Source organism: Corvus moneduloides, chromosome 1, assembly GCF_009650955.1.
Source record: "Corvus moneduloides isolate bCorMon1 chromosome 1, bCorMon1.pri, whole genome shotgun sequence".
NCBI classification, from domain to species: domain Eukaryota; kingdom Metazoa; phylum Chordata; class Aves; order Passeriformes; family Corvidae; genus Corvus; species Corvus moneduloides.
In genome coordinates this window covers 78,935,337-78,953,625 of record NC_045476.1, presented here as the reverse complement: position 1 = coordinate 78,953,625, position 18,289 = coordinate 78,935,337, and the positions used below count along the sequence as shown (strand labels likewise).

Here is an 18,289-nt window from a genome sequence, read left to right as displayed (position 1 = left end):
GCCCGCCCGGGGCAGCGGCGGCATGAGCGGAGCGGAGCCGGGGCCCGGCGGCGCGTCCCGGCCCCGCGGGGCCGCCCGGCGGCACTACTCGGCCCTGCCCGTGTGGGTGGTGGAGGACCACCAGGACGTGAGTGCCCCCCGCGGGCCTGCCTGGGATGGGGACTCCCTCGGGTGGGGCATGGGGAGGGGCTTCGGTTTCGGGCTGGTGTGTGTGTGTTTGTGTTGGCGTGTTTCTCCGCGGCGCGGAGGCTCAGTGTGGCAGATGGGAGCGAAGAGAGGTGCCCGGCGCGGTCACTGGCGGCCTCCCCAGGAGATGCGCTTTCCTGTCATGTGTGCGGGTTCTCCGGGCGCTTCCTTGGGAACGGCGCTCCCTTCCACGTGTATGCACAAACCCTAAACCTGCTTTTCCTTCCGCTGGTGAATCATCAATGAAGTTCAGTGCCCAGGTGGCCTGATCTTCCTTCCCGATTCAGTGATTGAGCTACTTACTGCCATGATCGTATTTTGGCATCTTTTAAAGTAATTATTGCTGACTCTTTTTTTCTTCTTTATCATTGGTTGCTATAGTTAAAAGGAAACAATACCTACATTACACTGCTGTTATAATTTGCTAGATATTACTGGAGTACTTGGAAACTCAACCCTACCCAGTGTATGACATGTCAACAGAGGATAAGTAAATATAATCCCATCCCAACAAGTAGATTGACTTCTGCTAGATGAGAAATGTTAAATCTGGAGCTTTGTTTTTTTCTCGGTCAATCATTGAAAAAGGAAGTGAAGAAGGAATTTGTTTTGAACTGCTGTTTCTGGTTTCTCATGGGGTTTTTTATAGTGGCATAAACTGAGGCTTTATTCCTAAAATAACAGATTCTTTACAAAGAGAAAATATTAGTGTAGTAAAGTTTATTAAAGAAAACAAGGGTACAAATTTTTAAGTAGTTTAATGCACTTCATTTTTGCTAGGACTCGTTGAATATATGATGCTGTGATATCTTATTTTTCATGGCATCCAAGAACTTAATGTCACTGTGGTAGGAATTCTTAAATAGTGCCTCTTAATGATCCTTCTTTGTTTTAGTCACTATATTTCTGTTTTTAATTAGCTTAAAGTTTTATTAATACTAAGTATATACACTGTGTTTTCAGTATATGAGTGTGGATGGATTGGTCTATCTTGTATAAAACATAAATGGCTTTTTGTCCCAAAGTGTACGAACTTCACAGAAAGTTTTATCAGTCTTGCTGACAGTGATGTTCTTCTGGAGCAAGTTTTCAGTAGCTGCATCATGCATTGATTAATAATGACAGCTGTCATGAAGGAAATTTTGTTCTTAATCCAAATCAGGAGAATTTGCAAGGTTAGAGATACTAGTCTCTTGTTTCTCTTGCAATCTGTAGTTGCACTTACCTGAGGTAATTTTCAATTTTAATTGAAAAGATTGTAGGTTGTTTAGTAGGCCAGATTACTTCTTTTTTCCAAAGAAGTAAAAGCTATAGATCACAGAACCCATGTTCTTTTTAACCTTGTTTTATCTACTATTGCAATAGTATACATAGGTTTACAGTTATGCCCATTCCATGTGCAGGGTTTGTCATCTTAATCAGTTGTATCCAAAAAAGTAGCTCAGTTTCTGTTGTAATGTAGAGGTCACACATAATTTTTTTGCTTCTTGCAGTTTTCACATTCCCTGTATAATAGGGCTGTGATTCACAATCCCTGTTGGACTTGCTCTGGCAGCCAAGGTAGTTGATGCCCTCTAACTGTGGAAGAGACTCTGTGTACTGCAGTTCTGAGTAAGAGGTATCATGAATCAGCCATCAGTTTTCTCATTTTTACCATCCTATATATTTTTTTTCCATGCTGTAAATTGGTGAATTGCCTCATCTCCTGTTTTTCACACTATGTGACCTTCAGCAGGGGATAAAGCTGGGCAGTTGAGAAAGGTAGTCTCTATTACAACCACTTAGTCATGTAGGGATTCAGAATTAATTCTTCAAGAGGGAAAGGTAAGCTAAAGTTTAAATCATGGTTGGGTCCGTTTTCAGTCTGTATCAGTTAACTTAGAAAACACAAGGAGCAAAATGCTTTTATCTCCACAGCAGCCATGCGTGGTGAGGAAGCTTTATGGCTTGGGGAAGGAAATACAGGGGCAGTGGTCTGCAGAAGAGGAAAGGCATTCCTGGGGCTTAGTTGTAAATGAAAAAAACCATCGAGGAACCGAGTTGAATGGCTAGTGAGAAGAGCTACTGCAAACAAGACTTCCTATAAAGAAGAAAAAAAGGGTGTAAAGCTGTGATTCTTCTGTTTCTCATCTGGAACGCTTGGGCTCAAAATGATTACTGTTCATGAGTTTTCTTGCCACTGGAGTTGTTTCCCCTTTGTATTGTCTTCTGTCTCCTCCTCCCTCTAATCCAAATTCTAAAGGAAAAAAAGTGGTACTGGTGTTTTTGCTGCTAAAGCCGTTGTATTTTTCAGCCCACTGGTTATCATTAAAATGTTTTTATTCATGTCGTTTTAGGTGCTGCCTTTCATCTATCGTGCCATTGGTTCAAAGCATCTTCCTGCCAGTAACATCAGTTTTGTTCATCTTGATTCCCATCCAGACCTTCTTATTCCTGTGAATATGCCTGCAGACACTGTATTTGACAAAGAAGCTCTTTTTAGGTAAGTCCTGGGTACTGCATCAGAGCAGACTTTAAGTCTACGTGTTGCTGCGTTTGATTCACAGTGAATATTGGTATGACTGCATAGGAAGGATGAACAAAAGAGGTATAAGTCAGATTCAAGTTGTATTTTCTGTCTTTTCACTTTTGCTGAAACTTTATTTTTTAATGGAAAAAGTCACACTGCATATCAGGCAATTTAACGTGTATGAGTTTGCTTTGTGTATTTGCTCAGTAGTGTATGATGGTATTATCCCAAGTAGTTCCTCTGGGTAACGGGAAAGCACTCTGCGTGGATGCTTTGTCTGAAAATCTGTAGTTTTAAAACAGTCTTTCTCTCTTCACACTGAAAAACTGACTTTGAGATTGAAGTAGCACATCCTTTGTTGTCATGCTGAATATCTGAAGTAGAACAAGATATTCCTGTTAGAATCATAAAGACCAATATTTTCCCCCACCATCTAAGGTAGGTAGGTAATAAGCCACAGTGATGTCTGCTGTTGTCTTGCTCTTCCTGTTTTAAAATAAATTAGTCAATATTTTGTTCTCTTTGTTGGATGACTAAAAGGCTTTATGGACTCTATCATAAAATCATTGAATGATTTGTGTTGGAAGGAACCTTAAAGATCATCTAGTTCCAACTCCCCTTCCATGGGCAGGGATACTTTCCACTAGACCAGGTTGCTCAGGGGCCCATCTAACCTGGCCTGGAACACTTCTGGGCATAGATCATCTACAATTTCTTGGACAACCCATTCCAGTCCCTTGCCACACGCACAGTGAAGAATTGCTTCCTAATATCTAATCTAAACACACATCCTTTAAACTCTTGTCCTGTCACTGCATGCTGTTGTAAAAAATCCATCTCCAGCTTTCTTCTAGTCCCCTTTTAGGTACTGGAAGGTCCTGTAAGGTCTTTGTGCAGCCTTCAGGCTGAACAACCCCAGCTCTCTCAACCTGTCCTCATAGGAAAGGTATTCCAGCCCTCTGATCATCTTCGTGGCCTTCTCTGGACCTGCTTCAATGGGTCCGTGTAATTCTTACGTTGGGGGCCCAGAGTTGGATGCAGCACTCCAGGTATGGTCTCACACGAGCAGAGTGGAGAGGCAGAATCCCCTCCTGTGACCTGCTCATCATGCTTTTGCTTCAGCCCAGGATATAGTTGGCATCATACACCTAAGAAAATAGGGTCTTGATAATGGGGAAAGATGCTAATCCTGTGGATGTGGATTGACTCACTTTAATTACTGGGATGACATTTAAAATATACTTGGAGCAGTTTACAATAAAATACTCCCATGGGGTCAGTTTGAAGTTATTTAGACCAATGTTCCTTGCACTTTCTTCTTTCTGATGTATCAAGAGGAAAAGGGCATAGAATCACAGAATCATTAAGGTTGAAAAGGCCTCTAAGATTATCGAGTCCAACCATTAACCTGACACTGCCAGGTCCACCACTGAGGAGTTTATAATCGAAGTGCCATGCTAAGAGTGAAGCTGATTCCACTCTTATGTCCAAACTTTTTTATATCTAGTACAGACTTCATTGGTTTGTCTTATGAATAAAGATTTCCCTCCTTTTCTTTCTTTGATGATGTTACCCTTACGTGGAGTACTAATTTTAGATGATTTGCATGGGGGCCTTCAAGACGTGGAAGATGTTTGTGGTGTTCTTGACCATTTTTATTTATAGGGAAAGTAACATTGCTGTCTTCTGTCTTTCTGTGTTGGTTACAGCGAATTAAGTATTGAGAACTGGATTATGCCTGCTGTTTATGCTGGCCATATTTCTCAAGTAGTATGGCTTCACCCACCCTGGGCTCAGCAGATCTCAGAAGGGAAACACAATTTTCTAGTTGGGAAAGATGTATCAACAACAACAATCAGGTAAATTGTCTGCTGTCGTACTAGTAATATAAAAGCCATCTCTATAGCTTTCCATTGGAATTTTTTTGTGTTCTTGGATAAAGATGAAAATGTAATTTGTATGTATAATTTCTTTAGGACATAATGCAGTTACACTTGTATCAATTTAGTCTTTGCTCTAACTAGTAAAATTATTATTTGATATCATCTGTGACTCTGTTTTTCTAGTGTGGGGTGAGTTTTTTTTGGTTTTTTGAAGTTAATTTAGCTAAGTACTGAAACAGGTACTCAGGTAGTGAATTCTCCATTATTTGATAAATTGACCTGGGCAGCCTCATATAGCTTTGAAGTTAGTTCTGCTTTGATCAGATGATTGACTAGAGACTTCCAGTTGTCTCTTTGAATCTTAATTATTCTGTGATTCAAGTTCCAATCAGAGCCCCTCATCATTCTGCAGGATGTAGACCATAATAATTTTGCATTCACCATATTTACTGTGTTGTGATTTTGTGCAGCTTTAGTGGATATTTGTAAATCATGTCTCTTGTGAGCATAGCAGAATAAATCTTTTGAAGCAAGTTTAACAGAAAACAGCAGAGAAATGCTTTGTTTTACCACCTTAAATAAAACACTTAAAGCTCTCAATCTGAATCTGAAGCCTAAAGAGAACCTAAATAATTTTTTTTAAAAAGCTAGTGCTTTCTGTTACATTTAATCATTTAGCCAGTGTTGAATAGCTCTCTCACGGGTGGCCTTAGCCATCATGAAAACAACATTTCAGGCTTCCTTTTGAAGACAGTCAGGTACATTTTCTTCAGGTTCTAGGCTCACCAATATCATGAAGGAAGAAAGGGAAGGAGTCCTCATAAATACAAATGTCCTAAAAGTTTTGATCACAAGAGATGGATAGGCAATAGACACAGCCTCTTCCTTAGTGGACACTGAGGTACAATGAGCTCATGTTGAACCCAGCAGAATTTCTGGGAAGATGTCCTGTGAATGGCTTGTCAACAAGATGGAATTGTAATCCAGCCTCTCACCTTGGCAAGCTCAGGGTAATGCATCTACAAAACACTGGGGAACAAAGCTTCAAATTTCTTCTGCTTAGGAAATTATTTGTCTTTGTGGTTGATTGATGGTGATATCCTGTAATCAAATGAGGCCTTACCACAAGTGAGCAGAAGTTCACACTTGTTAATCTTATTTTTAATATGAGTTTATGATGCTTAAGGCTTAATGTACTGAAATACAGCTTGAAAAGTCTATTCTTTAAATTTTCATAAGTAGTGGTTTTAGTGTTGCTTTTGGTTGGTTAGTTGTTTTGGATTTTTTTCAAGGGGATTTAATTGATAGTTAGCTATTTATCCTCTAGTAACCATCTTTATCACTTAGAGAATTGGAGGTAAAAAAAGTTAAATTCTACCTATGAATTTACCCATAATATTGTACTTGTACTAGATCAATATTTATGCATTTCAGGGCACATCTCAAACCCAACTATCATAATTTTCCTGGAAAAGTAGAAAACCAAGAGAAAATATCCATAGCTTTGCAATCTTATGTGCTATAGTATTGATAATATCTTGCCAATTCTGAATGCTGTCTTTAAAATGCAATTCAATCACAAATTAATCTTAGTAGCACATAATGCAGGATTTTTTTCTTATCCATTAAAACCTTGTAGGGATATCATAAAAAATATAGAGTGAATTTTAATATATTTATTCCACAATAAAGAAGTAGAAAAAACTTTAATGTAATTTAAACCTGAGGATTAAAAGAAATAATTTTGAATACACAGTTTTATTGCTTTCATTACCCATCAAACATCTATTTATTCTCTGGATCCCTAAAGTATAAAATGCTTTTTCCTAAGTTCTTTGCCAAGAGGTATATTAAATGTGAGTTATTGTCAATTCTAGGGTTACTGGCACAGATCATTACTTCTTAAGTGATGGTCTTTATGTTCCTGCTGATCAGCTAGAAAACCAGAAGCCTTTAAATTTGCACGTCATTCTCATCAATCCTACTGAGTCATCAAACAGCCCGGAAGGAAATGGCAAAGTAGCATCTGCTAAAAGACTGAAGCTAAATACAGATGACACAGCAAGTGCCACTTCTGCCTCTTCAGTAGCTCCTGGTGACCTTGATCACACGATCCCGAGCGTGAAGAAAAAGGAAATACAAAATGCAGGTGCCCTCAGGAGGGCAGAAACCTTGGCAGAGTGCTCAGCTTCAAGCTGTCTCAAAAACAGTGAATGCCCATTAAGGGATGTTGTTAAAGATGTCTGCCAAGTACTGCAGAAAGGGGATGCATATGTTTTGGACATTGACTTGGATTTTTTTTCAGTTAAAAATCCATTCAAAGAAATGTACACACAGGTAAGTATGGAAATTGAGTAGCCTTGTACCACTCACAAAAGAGTCCCAGCCTTAAGTATTTATGTCTATGGAGAAACTCTCACCTAAGCTAAATTAACAGATTAGCTGGGCATGGTTAATGATTCATGGTAATATTTTAAAGAGATATTTCCATTTTAAAGAAATATTTCTATGGGAGCGTACATGGTAAAAAATTACAACCACCAAATAGGGGGAATTTTGTACGCTTGATATCAATACTGAGTGTACATTCAAGGTCAGGGGTATACTCAACTTCTGCTTGTTGATTGGGACATAAAAGCTATGCTTGGGTTTCCAGAGGTTACCTTCCAAATACCCACAGCAAGATTCATCAGGGAGGGATGATAGATTTTATCATTTTTTACCCTGTATAATGTGCCTAGAAAGCCATGATGGTATCAGGAGACTGCCTTTCAAAAGGCACAGTAGTGTTGATTATCCAAAGAATGGTAGCCTGTCCTGATGAGAGGCTGTTATGTTCATTATTGTCTGCAGTACTAGAGTAGGGAAATTATCTTTTTTTGAAGAAGGAAGGCTTTGTGGATTCGGTTTCTCATTTGAAGAGTCATTTTCTTCTTTTTTTTCTTTTTCAAAGACAGAATACGAGCTTTTGCAAGAGTTGTACAATTTCAAGAAGCCACATAAAAATGCAACAGAGGTATGATGCTTCCTTGTGGAATGTATGAAGGAATGATTCTTTTTATTTACCCAATGAAAATGAGTTACGACAACAGGAAGGAACCTATCAAAGGTGCTTAATGAAGTGGTCTCACATTAAGCTATGCAGCTGAATGCTAATCAGCAGCAACTTAGGAATTTTTTATTATTAAATGTTTTGATTAAACATGTGAATTGCATAAATGTTTAGCATGAGTGTGAAAATTTATTTCTGTAAACAAATGATAATTGGCAAGGAAGTAATGAAAACATAGGAAGTCACCAGCCAACTTGTTCTTTTTATGGCTCGACAGGGCTCAGGTTTGGTGGAGTGTTTCTTTTATTGTTTTTTTGGTGGCCAGTTCCTTTTTTTTTTTCCCCCCTACCTCCAGGCTCTCCCCTTCCTTCCCTTGTTGATCTTTCTTGATAGTCAGAGCTGTGATGAATGTGTAATTGGTATTTTAACTTTTTTTGTTCAGATGTGGAAAGGATGGTATTATGCCACTGTAATGTACTTTTCATTTTATGGGCTGTGTGCTTCTAAAACATGGAAATACAAGCTTTCATAATCTCATCTGGAAACTAATACAGAGAGATTCAACACATTTAATTATCACAAATAAACCTAATTGATATATGTGAATAAAGAAATAGAGATATGTTGAATATCGGCAGATTGATTTTCACATTTCTTAGTCAATCAGCAGTAAAAACAGGTACATACTTAAAAGGTGGCTTTTTAAAATTTGTAATAGGAAAAAGAGAGCAAAGTGAGGTGATTTATTCTGGAAGTGTAACAGTTTCTGCAGGCATTCGTTATGATCCTCTTGAAAAGATGTGCTGTAGGAATAAATCAGTTGTTTCTGATTCCCCACTTCCAGTAGATAAATCATTACAGAATTTAAATCATAGGGTAAACCATTATGTTCTTACCTCTTTTTTTTCCTGACATACTTTCATATATGCTTATTTAAAGGAAGACTTGTTGGATTGTGTTGAAAACCGTGTTCATCAGCTGGAAGATCTGGAAGCAGCATTTGCAGATTTGTGTGACAGTGATGACGAAGAAACCCTACAGAAATGGGCTTCATATCCTGGGTAGGAGATTTCTAAGGGGCCTAAATTGCAAACAGAAGTTTGAGAACTGATTAATCCAGCATTTTGATAACAGAAATGGATAGGATCTATGCAAGTATGCCATTTTTCCTTCAATTCTGGAGGGGAAAGAGTTAAAAGAAAAGAAAAGGCAGTCTGCTGTTTTCAGTGCCACTGTAAGCTTTGGAAGGTCAGTCTTGTACAGCTTCATGCAAGTTCTCTTGTCTATGGATGGAGGCATATTTGGTGATTAAAACCTTAGTCATCAGTGTGTAGCACAGTTGTCAAAAAAAGCAACAAATCAAGGAGGACATGGAGTTCTTTGGTGCTCCTGAAGGTTCTGCTTTCTCTGGAAAAATGGAAGTTAATGGAAGTGTATCTGAGCAACAGTCTCCACTAAACATCTGAACTGCATCAATCTGCTTTTAAACTAAATGTTTTCAGCTGAAAAGATACAGGGAAAGCTTGAGCTTTTTTTTGATAGGAAAATGACTCAATTTCCCACATCAAATGCAGCAGTTACTGTCCAACCTCTGTAACAGTGCCATGAAGTATTTCCTATAAAGTATATATGACTTTTGAGCTACAACAGCCTCTCTGCAGATCTACCCTAAAAGAAGAACAAGGAGGACTTGCCAGAGGCAGGTATAGGTATAGGGACTTTATAAGAAAGACCTGGTGGAACAGTGCAATAATACTGATAATTTCCATTTTTGCAAGTGCAAGATGACACAGAGGAGCAAATTTCATTTTCAAATCTTAGGCTATAACTTCTCTTGTTTCCTTTTTCCTTTTTTTTAAACATTTAAGGTATAAATATGTGTTTCCAAGTGTTAGTAACAAATTTTGGTTTTGTTTTAACTCCAGAATGAAGCCACTTCTTCAACTAGTTCACAGTTTGAAAACCAGGATGGAAAGCCCAGACTATGAAATGGTAGGTGACAAAGTAAAAGAGAAAAAAGCGGACAGATGTCAAAAGCATCTGGAGGGAGAGTCATACTTACTTTCAGACTTGCTTCTTGATTCAGGACTTTGTGAGATTTTGGTAATTTTCCTGGGGTTTTATTTCTCATTACTTAGACCAGCTTTTCTTTTTCAAAGCTGCTAAACTTCTAATCTGCTTATCAGTCTATATTGAGGCAACATTAGTATGATCTTTCAGGGCTGTGATGCCTCGGGCTGCATCCTGTGAAGGGAGGTTAAATTTCACCAGTCTGTTGATCTTCTTTTTAGAACTTAAAATAAGGTACCTATTTATAAAGTATCAGAGCTATATCGTCTTCAAGGGCTGTAGCATACTCTGACTTCATAAGAAGAGGTAGAGTGTACTGGAGGTAATGAAATAATCCATACAACTTCCAGAATTTTACTTGTTTTGTTTAAAGGACAAGCTGGGGGAAAAACCCTCACAACTCTTACTGTCTGAAGAGGTGTAAGTTACCTGATGGGCTAGGGATGGTATCCTAAAGACTTTCTACATGCATAAGCAATAATTCATCAACAGAAATTAAATCTCTCTTTAATTTACCCATAGGTCCATCAGGCTGGTCTGACCTGTGATTATGTGGAGCTTCCTCACCATGTTAGCACTGAAGAGGAGATCGAAGGCCTCATACAATCCATTAGAGTTCTACTGACAGATCTGCCCATGCCCACGCTTGTGACAGTTGCTCGGTGAGACTGCACAGATACTTTCACTTTAAAATGCCCAGACTGTGCTCACGAAGCTAAATGATCCTGTCAGTATAGGGCTGGTTCTGTCTTAAGTTCTGTTAAAGTGGAAGCCTTATAGTGGAGCGAAAATTGACATTTGAAAACATTGATCATAAAGCAGTGACAGCATCGACACAGCTAAAAGAAAGTTCTGCACTGATGGCCGGTTTAAGGGGCTTTAGAGTAGCTGGCACAGGTTGCAAAGGCAGTTAAAACACGATGACTTAATCAGCTTCAGCATAGGTTATACAAAGGCTGTGATGAGGCCTTGTGTCTGTTGGGATTGATAGCTGTACTGGAGTTCATACATCTCCTCTACTTGATTACTTGAGCTAATTAGAGCAAAGCTGGCTAGGGCTGAAATCTCACCTTCCTTGCACTCTTGCTCTAGGGTTTATTGTACTACAGATAGGATTTCTTTTTTCAGTGAAACTTTCGCTGGAACTGGTTTTCATCTAGTCGGCTGAAAGGGGTTTATATTCTTTAAAGCTCTAGTAAAACTTTGTTACGGGCTAAAAGTTATGCTTCCAGGACTGTAAGGCTGTTATTTAGAATAACAGGATGGACTTTGAGGCCAGGGACCTGGGAGAACCAAGGATCTGTCCTGAAAATACCTAATTTAAAGACCACAGTGTACCTCTTGACAAATTATTGCAATTTAATCATTCAGAAATACGAATTGTGCCCTTAAAGAGCAGGCAACAGTAGCAGAAGCTGACATGAAACCGGTTTTGTCAGCAAGAACTGGTAAGGCTAATGCCTGCAATAAAAGAAAGCTGTATTTCCTGTGCCAATTTGCGGGTTATTATCCACTGTTGTGAAGAAACTAGAATCATCTCTGTAGATCTTGACAGATAAAAAATTCAGGAAGTCAGCTCTGCTTTTTACTAGTATCTGTTTGAAGTTCATTAATAGATACTGTAAAAAGTGCTATATGCCAGCTATTTTGAAAATCTGTTTTTCGTGTTTTCCTGCTTACTTTACCAGTAGCATTTGAATTTTTCAATCTTAATTTTCCACATGCCCTTTAATTAGATCATTTCCTTGAACTTTGACTGCCAGTGTGTTCTGTGTCAGATTCAGGAAGAGAGTAGAACTGGAAAGATTAGGTCATGTTCCTGATCTGCTGCAGACTTTATATTAAACTTAAAAAGTGGTGATGAGGAGCACAGCTTTGAAGGGATACTGGGAGGCAAAACTTGCCACAGTTTGAAAGAAGCTTCAGCCTAGGTGCAGAGCATTGCAGAAATACACAATGTGGTCATGGTGGTGATATCTGTATTCTCATGGGTTTTTTTTACAGATCAAGTTTGGATGACTACTGCCCTTCAGAGCAGGTTGACATGATTCAAGAGAAAGTTCTCAGTTTACTACGTTCAGTGTATGGTTCTCTGGATGTGCACTTAGATTACTCAAGCACTTCATCTTCTTCATGACCTTTCTTCACGTGTTGCTGTGTAAGGCAGAGGATTAGTTTAAATTGTGTATTAGCTGTGACTGCGAAGGGAAGACTACTGTTATTTCAGCAGGTGGCACTAGAACCCAAGCTGACCCAGCCAGGGGTTGAGTTGCATTGCTTTCTCCAAGTCGGCTGCATCTGAACTGTTACTTATTTGGCTTTGTTCAGATTAGTTCTGTAATTATTATTTTTACTGTCTTGTTTCTTAAAATTGGTACAAGAGAAATAACTTTTTGTCTAAAAATTGGGGGATTTTGTCCTGTTTCTTTGTGGTTGTGAAATAAAATATATAATTTCTTAAAATGATTTTCCATTATGTATGTCTTTTGTAATTTGGTAACAGATTTGGTCCTGAATTGTATTGTATCTTTTAAAAAATGATCTTAAAAATGCTCTTAAAACTGTAGGTCTGTGTAATGATCTTTCCTAAGTGTTGTGCTCGAGATGACCCTCTCATTTCTCTAGAGCAGCTCATGGCTTCTGCCCCATCCACAGAATATCATTTATGTTTATTTTCTGTTTCATTAATATTTTCTTATTTTGCCTTAGAGTATTTTATTGGTGGCTCAGATAATATCCCTAATGTACAGACACTGGCTTGGTATTTTCACTTTTACATATTTTTGAGGTTAAAAAGTATGTGTGCATGTGCATGCTTTTATGTTTTAAATCCTGTAAAGGATTGATGGTTTCTTCAGAAACAAAGATTTAGCTTTACTGAAGTCAGCAGCAAAAACCTTCTGTACTAGGTTTTCACCCATTTCAGTATTGCTGTTTGGGAATTAACAGTTTCAGAACTATATAATTTAGAAATCAATATACTTATAGAGAAAACTGGCACTTTAAGAGGAAAAAAACCCTACAGAATTTATTGGAAATGAAACTGAAACAGGAAGGACAAAATGCCACCTAGAATATTTTCTTTTATTAGGAACAGATTTTGCTTGTAATTTCTTCTGAAATAACAGGGTTCATTTGCTAACTTGACTCTCTGAGAAAGTGAGATACAGAGACTTTGTGCACTTTTACAGTTTTTTCCTACTTCTGCTGTTGATATAAATGACTGTATTAGAAATTGTAAATATGTAATTCCTTTAAAAATTTGTTCCAGTAGAATAAATTCCATGACCATGGATCCATTTTATTTGTGGTTTTGTGACATGTCTGTCACAAAGATGTGCCTAGCCCTGGAGCTGATTTCCTGAATACTTCATAAATTACAAAAAAGTTATAAAGCCATACATTACATACATGAATGAAGTGCAGTCGGATCATATATGCTGCTTGTGTAAAGACTGGGGGTTTTTTAAAGTTAATGATCCTTTATGCTGGGCTTTGCATAAGGTTGTAGAAAACAAAAGAAAAACCATGTGGGGCATGGCTGACCCCTCCTGGGTGGGTAGGTGGGAGCCACTTTTCCTTCGGGAAAGCCTGGGCAAGGGAGGGCAAAACACTGCCTGGCAGCCAGGACTCAGGGATCCAAGCGGCAGAACCTTTAGCGTGAACCAAACTCAATAGTGCCTGCATCTCTGCCTGGGTGCTGCTCTGGGGTGCCTTGTTTGGTGAGGTAACAAAATAAAATTTACTTCTTTGCATTTTTCTGTAGCCTTGTGGTTGTTCCTGTGCCCTGCCTACGCTGGCTCACACACGTGTTCACTGCGGTTCTGCAGAATCAAAGTAACATCATGAATTGACTATTTGCTATCCAAGTTATTTAAGAAATCTTCCTTTCGAGCATGGTTTTTATTTATGAATTCAAATTATTATCATCTGAAATCTCTGACTAACACAGGCTATGTATACAAGCCAGAAAGTGTCAGTCTTGCATAATAACAAAGACATTAATTTCTACATTAAGGACATTTGCAACGTTTTTTACTTTGGTGAAAAGTAATCAAGCTGAGCCACAAACAGGTATCTCTTCTTTCTCGCTTCTGCCCTATACAGCTTATTTATTAACCAGATGCCCAAATCATCCATTCCCTGTGTCTGCCTCATTTTCCTCTCAGCTTAGTTCTGTATGTATTATGCAAAACAAGACAGTGAAATCGCAATGCATAACTCCTCTAATCAGTGCTGTAAGGGTGGGACATGAAGGCCCATTAGAAATAAATTTCACTTGAGGATATAAGCACAGCAGCACTCTGTAAGTCAGCAGCTTCATATTGTCTCTTGTGTCTAGATGCCTCTGCCAGCTCTGCTATTCCCTTTGGCAGCATGGAGGAGTAAGGATGCCCACTTTGGAGGGCATCTGCAGCAGTAGAGATAGTTCTGTCTTAATTGTGGCTCAGCTTCCAAGATGGACCATCAACCTGAGCATTTTGATATAAACAGTAGAACTATCACACATTTGTGTGCAGTATGAAATAGGGCCTTAAACCAGACATGCTGAGCAGCCTCTGTCTCCCCTGTGCATCACCAGCTCGTCACTGTGGAAAGAAATTAGCTTTTCCAAGAAGAGTGAATGGGAGGAGTCAGATGACAGAGGTTACCTTGTTCTCTGTTACCATCTCTTCCCCTCCCTGAGGCTTCTGTGTCTCTCTGTGGCAGCTCTGTCCCTTCCCATCCTCTGGTAACGGCGCTGTGAGTCAGTCGCCCTAGCCTTGGTCAGAGCTGGACTGTGGGGGCAGAAGACTTGACTCCATAAACATTTTCTTTCTACTGCTACTGTGGAAGAAGAAGATAATTCTCCAGCAAGATCAGTCTTGGGGGAAAAGGGCCTTCCCTGGAGGTATTTAAAAGATGTGTATTATGTGGCACTTAGGACTGTGGTTTAGTGGTGGACTTAGCAGTGCTGGGTTGATGGTTGGACTCAGTGATCTGAGAGGTCTTTTCCAACCTAAACAGTTCTATGACTGTATTTCTAGGAGGCCCAGAATATGGGTCCTTTCTCCTTATGCATCCAAGGGGCAGCACTGGAAGGTCCCCTCCTGTCCTGCTTGATGGTCCCTGTTGTTCCCATCAGTGCCACAAATCCTTTGTAATTCCCAACCACTCTCAGGAGCAAGGATGAAAGACATCGGTTTTCCGCCTTCAGCTTTCAGTGTCTCTTGCAGGAGGAAATTCTCTGTCACCACAGCAGAGGTGCAGCTCCCACACCACAGTGTAGATGGCAAGTCAGAGACCCAGCAAACCCAGTCCCAGCACCTGCTCTGACACAAACTCCCTCCCTGTCACCAGGTCCAGCCACAGACCAGTCCTGGGAGAGAGGCAGTCTGGCTTAGGTCTACAATGACCCCAAGGGAGACTTGTATCACCCCCACAAAGGTATATGAATTTCTTACCTATCTTTGAGGCTGTGGACCCCTGTCTGCCCTGCTTCTCTGTCACAAGCACAGCTCACAAAGGTGCTGGGTCCCTTTGCTGGTGCCTGCAGACTTACAGGGACTCCCACCTCCCCCCCTCTCAGATAAGGGAGCTCCTGCCTGCAAGGGAAAGCTTTACTCACTACATCTTGAAACATTCAGGAAGTGTCTCTGGTCTGAATTTGTGTCTGATTCTGTGTAGTGCTTGTGTATTAATTTACATATATAGTTACATTATAGTTCTATTGCAATTTATTTTTGAGCATAAATAATTTCAAGCAGGGATGCTTAGCCCTCTCAAGGAAGGAGCCACCTCACTGGGGAAAGACAAATCATTCCAGTCTTCCCTTGCTAAATGCTAGTTACATATTTTCAGCAGCTTCCATAAATGTCCTAATGGTTTTGCACATCTTCTACCACAGGGGGTTGCACTGTCTCCTGGGCTGCTTTCTTATGGATTGCATGCCTTTAGCAGAATTGACAGCATACAGTTTTACTCAAGGTCCTTGGCAAAACAAATAAATACTAATTTGTGTTTGTCTTTCACTGCTTTACAGAATTAGGTTCATTATTGCAAACCGAGGGCTAGACCTCCCAAAACAGGTCTAAAATATGTCCATCCCTTGCCTGCCCTAGGCAATACTAAACCTTAGATTTATTCAATGTAGAGTCACAATGTACAGTCCAGAAATATCTCCCAGCAGAGTAACTAATATGGAGCTGAGATACTCTGCTACTCAGCATCTCTTCCAGCCATTCTTGTAATTGCCTCTAAACATGTTTTAGAAAACACAAATTTAATAAGACTCCAAGGTGTACAAAAGCCTTCTGGAACACTGTAGCCTGCATCAGGTGGTCCTTCCTGCTGCTTGATTTTGCTCAGCTCTGAATACTAATAGCCAAGCTAACTCAAATACCTGACTTTAATGTATCAAAGCCTGCCTTGGGACTTTCTTCTCTTCACTTCAACTTTATTTATTTTTTCACTTTAAGTACATGTCACCAGCTACCCAATTCCCACTAACATTGAACTTCTGATATTGTTTGAGTAATTCAAATTGCTCAAACTCAGATGCCCCCTTTTTCCAGTAAGTCCACTAGCTTCTCTGAGCTACTCCCTGCCTTGGCTCTAGGCCAGTCATTAAACTGAGACCTGACTGGTCCTCCTCAGTAAACCCTGATTTTTCTTTTGTAAGTGGCATTTTAGAAATGTCTGTAACTAAAGTCAGAATACGGATGCATTTTGTTTCCATGCCTCTAAGTGCTATTTTATTTCAAGTAAATATGGCACTGCTCAAAGCTTGCTCATTAAAGTTCCTGAGAAGTGCAAGTCAAAAGATGATGCATTAGTGACTTCCACTTCCCAGATAGTCCAAAATTGTCAATGCAGGTAACAATATCATGTCAGACAGAAATACTTCACTGATAAGACTTTTGGTTTCCTTGTTTATAAGTTGCAATGATAGCAATACCTTTATAAAATATATATGGTACACGGGTTTTCATAGGAAATTTGACAGAACAAAATCTGCAGATTAAAAGTTCTGCCTTTGGTGAGGTTATGGATTCTGCTTCTTTTCTAACAGGTCACCCTATGTATCATTAGACAGGGCAGAAGTACAGAAGTAGTTCCCTTTTTTTCCTGTTTCTCAGATTTCAAGGAGGGTAGCAATCCTAGTAACAAAACTCTGTTCCTTCCCATCCCACCTACTCATCCTTGGATTTTTTAAATCTGCTTCCTTTGCCTTGGTTCTCTCCTTTTTTCCTTCTAAGCCTTTAATTTGTTTGATATTTTCTCTCTCTAGACAACATACCAATACTAAGCTTTAAAAATACAGAAGGCACAAAACACCTCTAAGCCCTGAATGCTACAGTATTAAACATTCTACTTTATCCACCTCTAGTGCCAGTATTACATATTGTTCTTTAAATCATAACCTTGTGTATAATGCAGAGTAAGTGACACTAAAATCATCAAACACGAATTCTTATTAAGGAGCTACTTATACAGTTATGCTGCTTAAGCCTGTTGCCAAAATGTCCTCATAATTAGGTCCAACAGCTGAAAAGAACCATTCAGTGAACAAAATGCCTGGGACTGGCCTCATGGAGAAGAAACACTTTTAAAGCACTGAATGTTGTTGGGGGTGAATTCCCACTAACGTTTATTTTTGCTGCTGCCTGTGATTCATCAGGTTTCTGAGGAAATCGTGGGAAATGCCTGGCACAGGTCAATAAGTGTTTGAAAAGTGACTGGAAACAAAAGAGAATTTGCTTACTTAAAGATATTTTTAAGAGAAAATTCCAAATATAAATGTGATATATAATCTCTTTCTTTTGTGTCTTACATCCTTCTCAAACCTGCCAAAGATACTTCCTCAAATTTCCATTTCTCCCTTTTGTGTATTTTGCGGTCTAATTTTTGATGCCTAATTTTGTAATTAATAATTTGTAATTATTGTTTAGGTGGCTAAAAAAATCCACTTCTTCTTTGATTCACTGGCAATAATGAAACTTCAGCATTTTTATCTGCAATTTTATTAATCGGTAGAAATTTTTCATACTGGGGTGGTCAACACTGTTTATGTTTTTAATGTATTTGCTTCAATGTAGGGTCTAATTTTTTTTTTAAGATTAAGAAAAAGTACAAATACAAGTAATTTCATCTGAAAAATTAAATCTATTACTCGAAATAAGATCAAAATGTTCCAACTTGCATATTTCAGAAGAAAAATACATTTAAAAAAATGTATTTCCTAAAGTAGCTAAGAACAATGTTTGGAACAGCTGACCTGGACTGGCCAGAGTGTCATGCCTGAGTGTCATGCCTGAGATATAAACTGGGTGAGTTAAACAGAAGAGAGTCTGACTGATGCTCAGGGCAGTCTGGGTATCCGCGAGCAGGTGCTGAGCAATTGGATTGTGTATAATTTGTTTCTATTGGGTTTCAGCTCTCTCTTCCTCTCCTTTAGCATTATTGTTGTTGTTGTCATGATCATTATTATTATTATTATTATTATTCTATTTTACTTTGTTATAATTATTAAACTGTTCTTATCTAAACACAGGATTTTAAATTTTTTTTCCAGATTATCCTCCCCATCCTGCCATGGGCAAGTGGCAG

General features: G+C 39.0%; 1 protein-coding gene across 2 annotated transcripts; it reads left to right on the top strand.

Annotated features, from left to right (window-relative positions):
* Positions 1-7: 7 nt before the first annotated feature.
* Positions 8-12,995, top strand: C1H5orf22 (chromosome 1 C5orf22 homolog). Of its 2 annotated transcripts, none has more exons than XM_032117270.1 (9): positions 8-127; positions 2,523-2,668; positions 4,405-4,554; positions 6,456-6,915; positions 7,532-7,594; positions 8,570-8,691; positions 9,556-9,622; positions 10,223-10,362; positions 11,705-12,995. In XM_032117270.1, the coding sequence occupies exons 1-9, from the start codon at positions 23-25 to the stop codon at positions 11,835-11,837; spliced, it is 1,386 nt and encodes a 461-aa protein (XP_031973161.1). In that variant the 5' UTR covers positions 8-22; the 3' UTR covers positions 11,838-12,995. The 2 variants fall into 2 exon arrangements, with proteins under 2 accessions (XP_031973161.1, XP_031973167.1); XM_032117276.1 differs by lacking the exon at positions 8-127 and adding an exon at positions 1,704-1,804.
* The last annotated feature ends 5,294 nt before the right edge of the window (positions 12,996-18,289 follow it).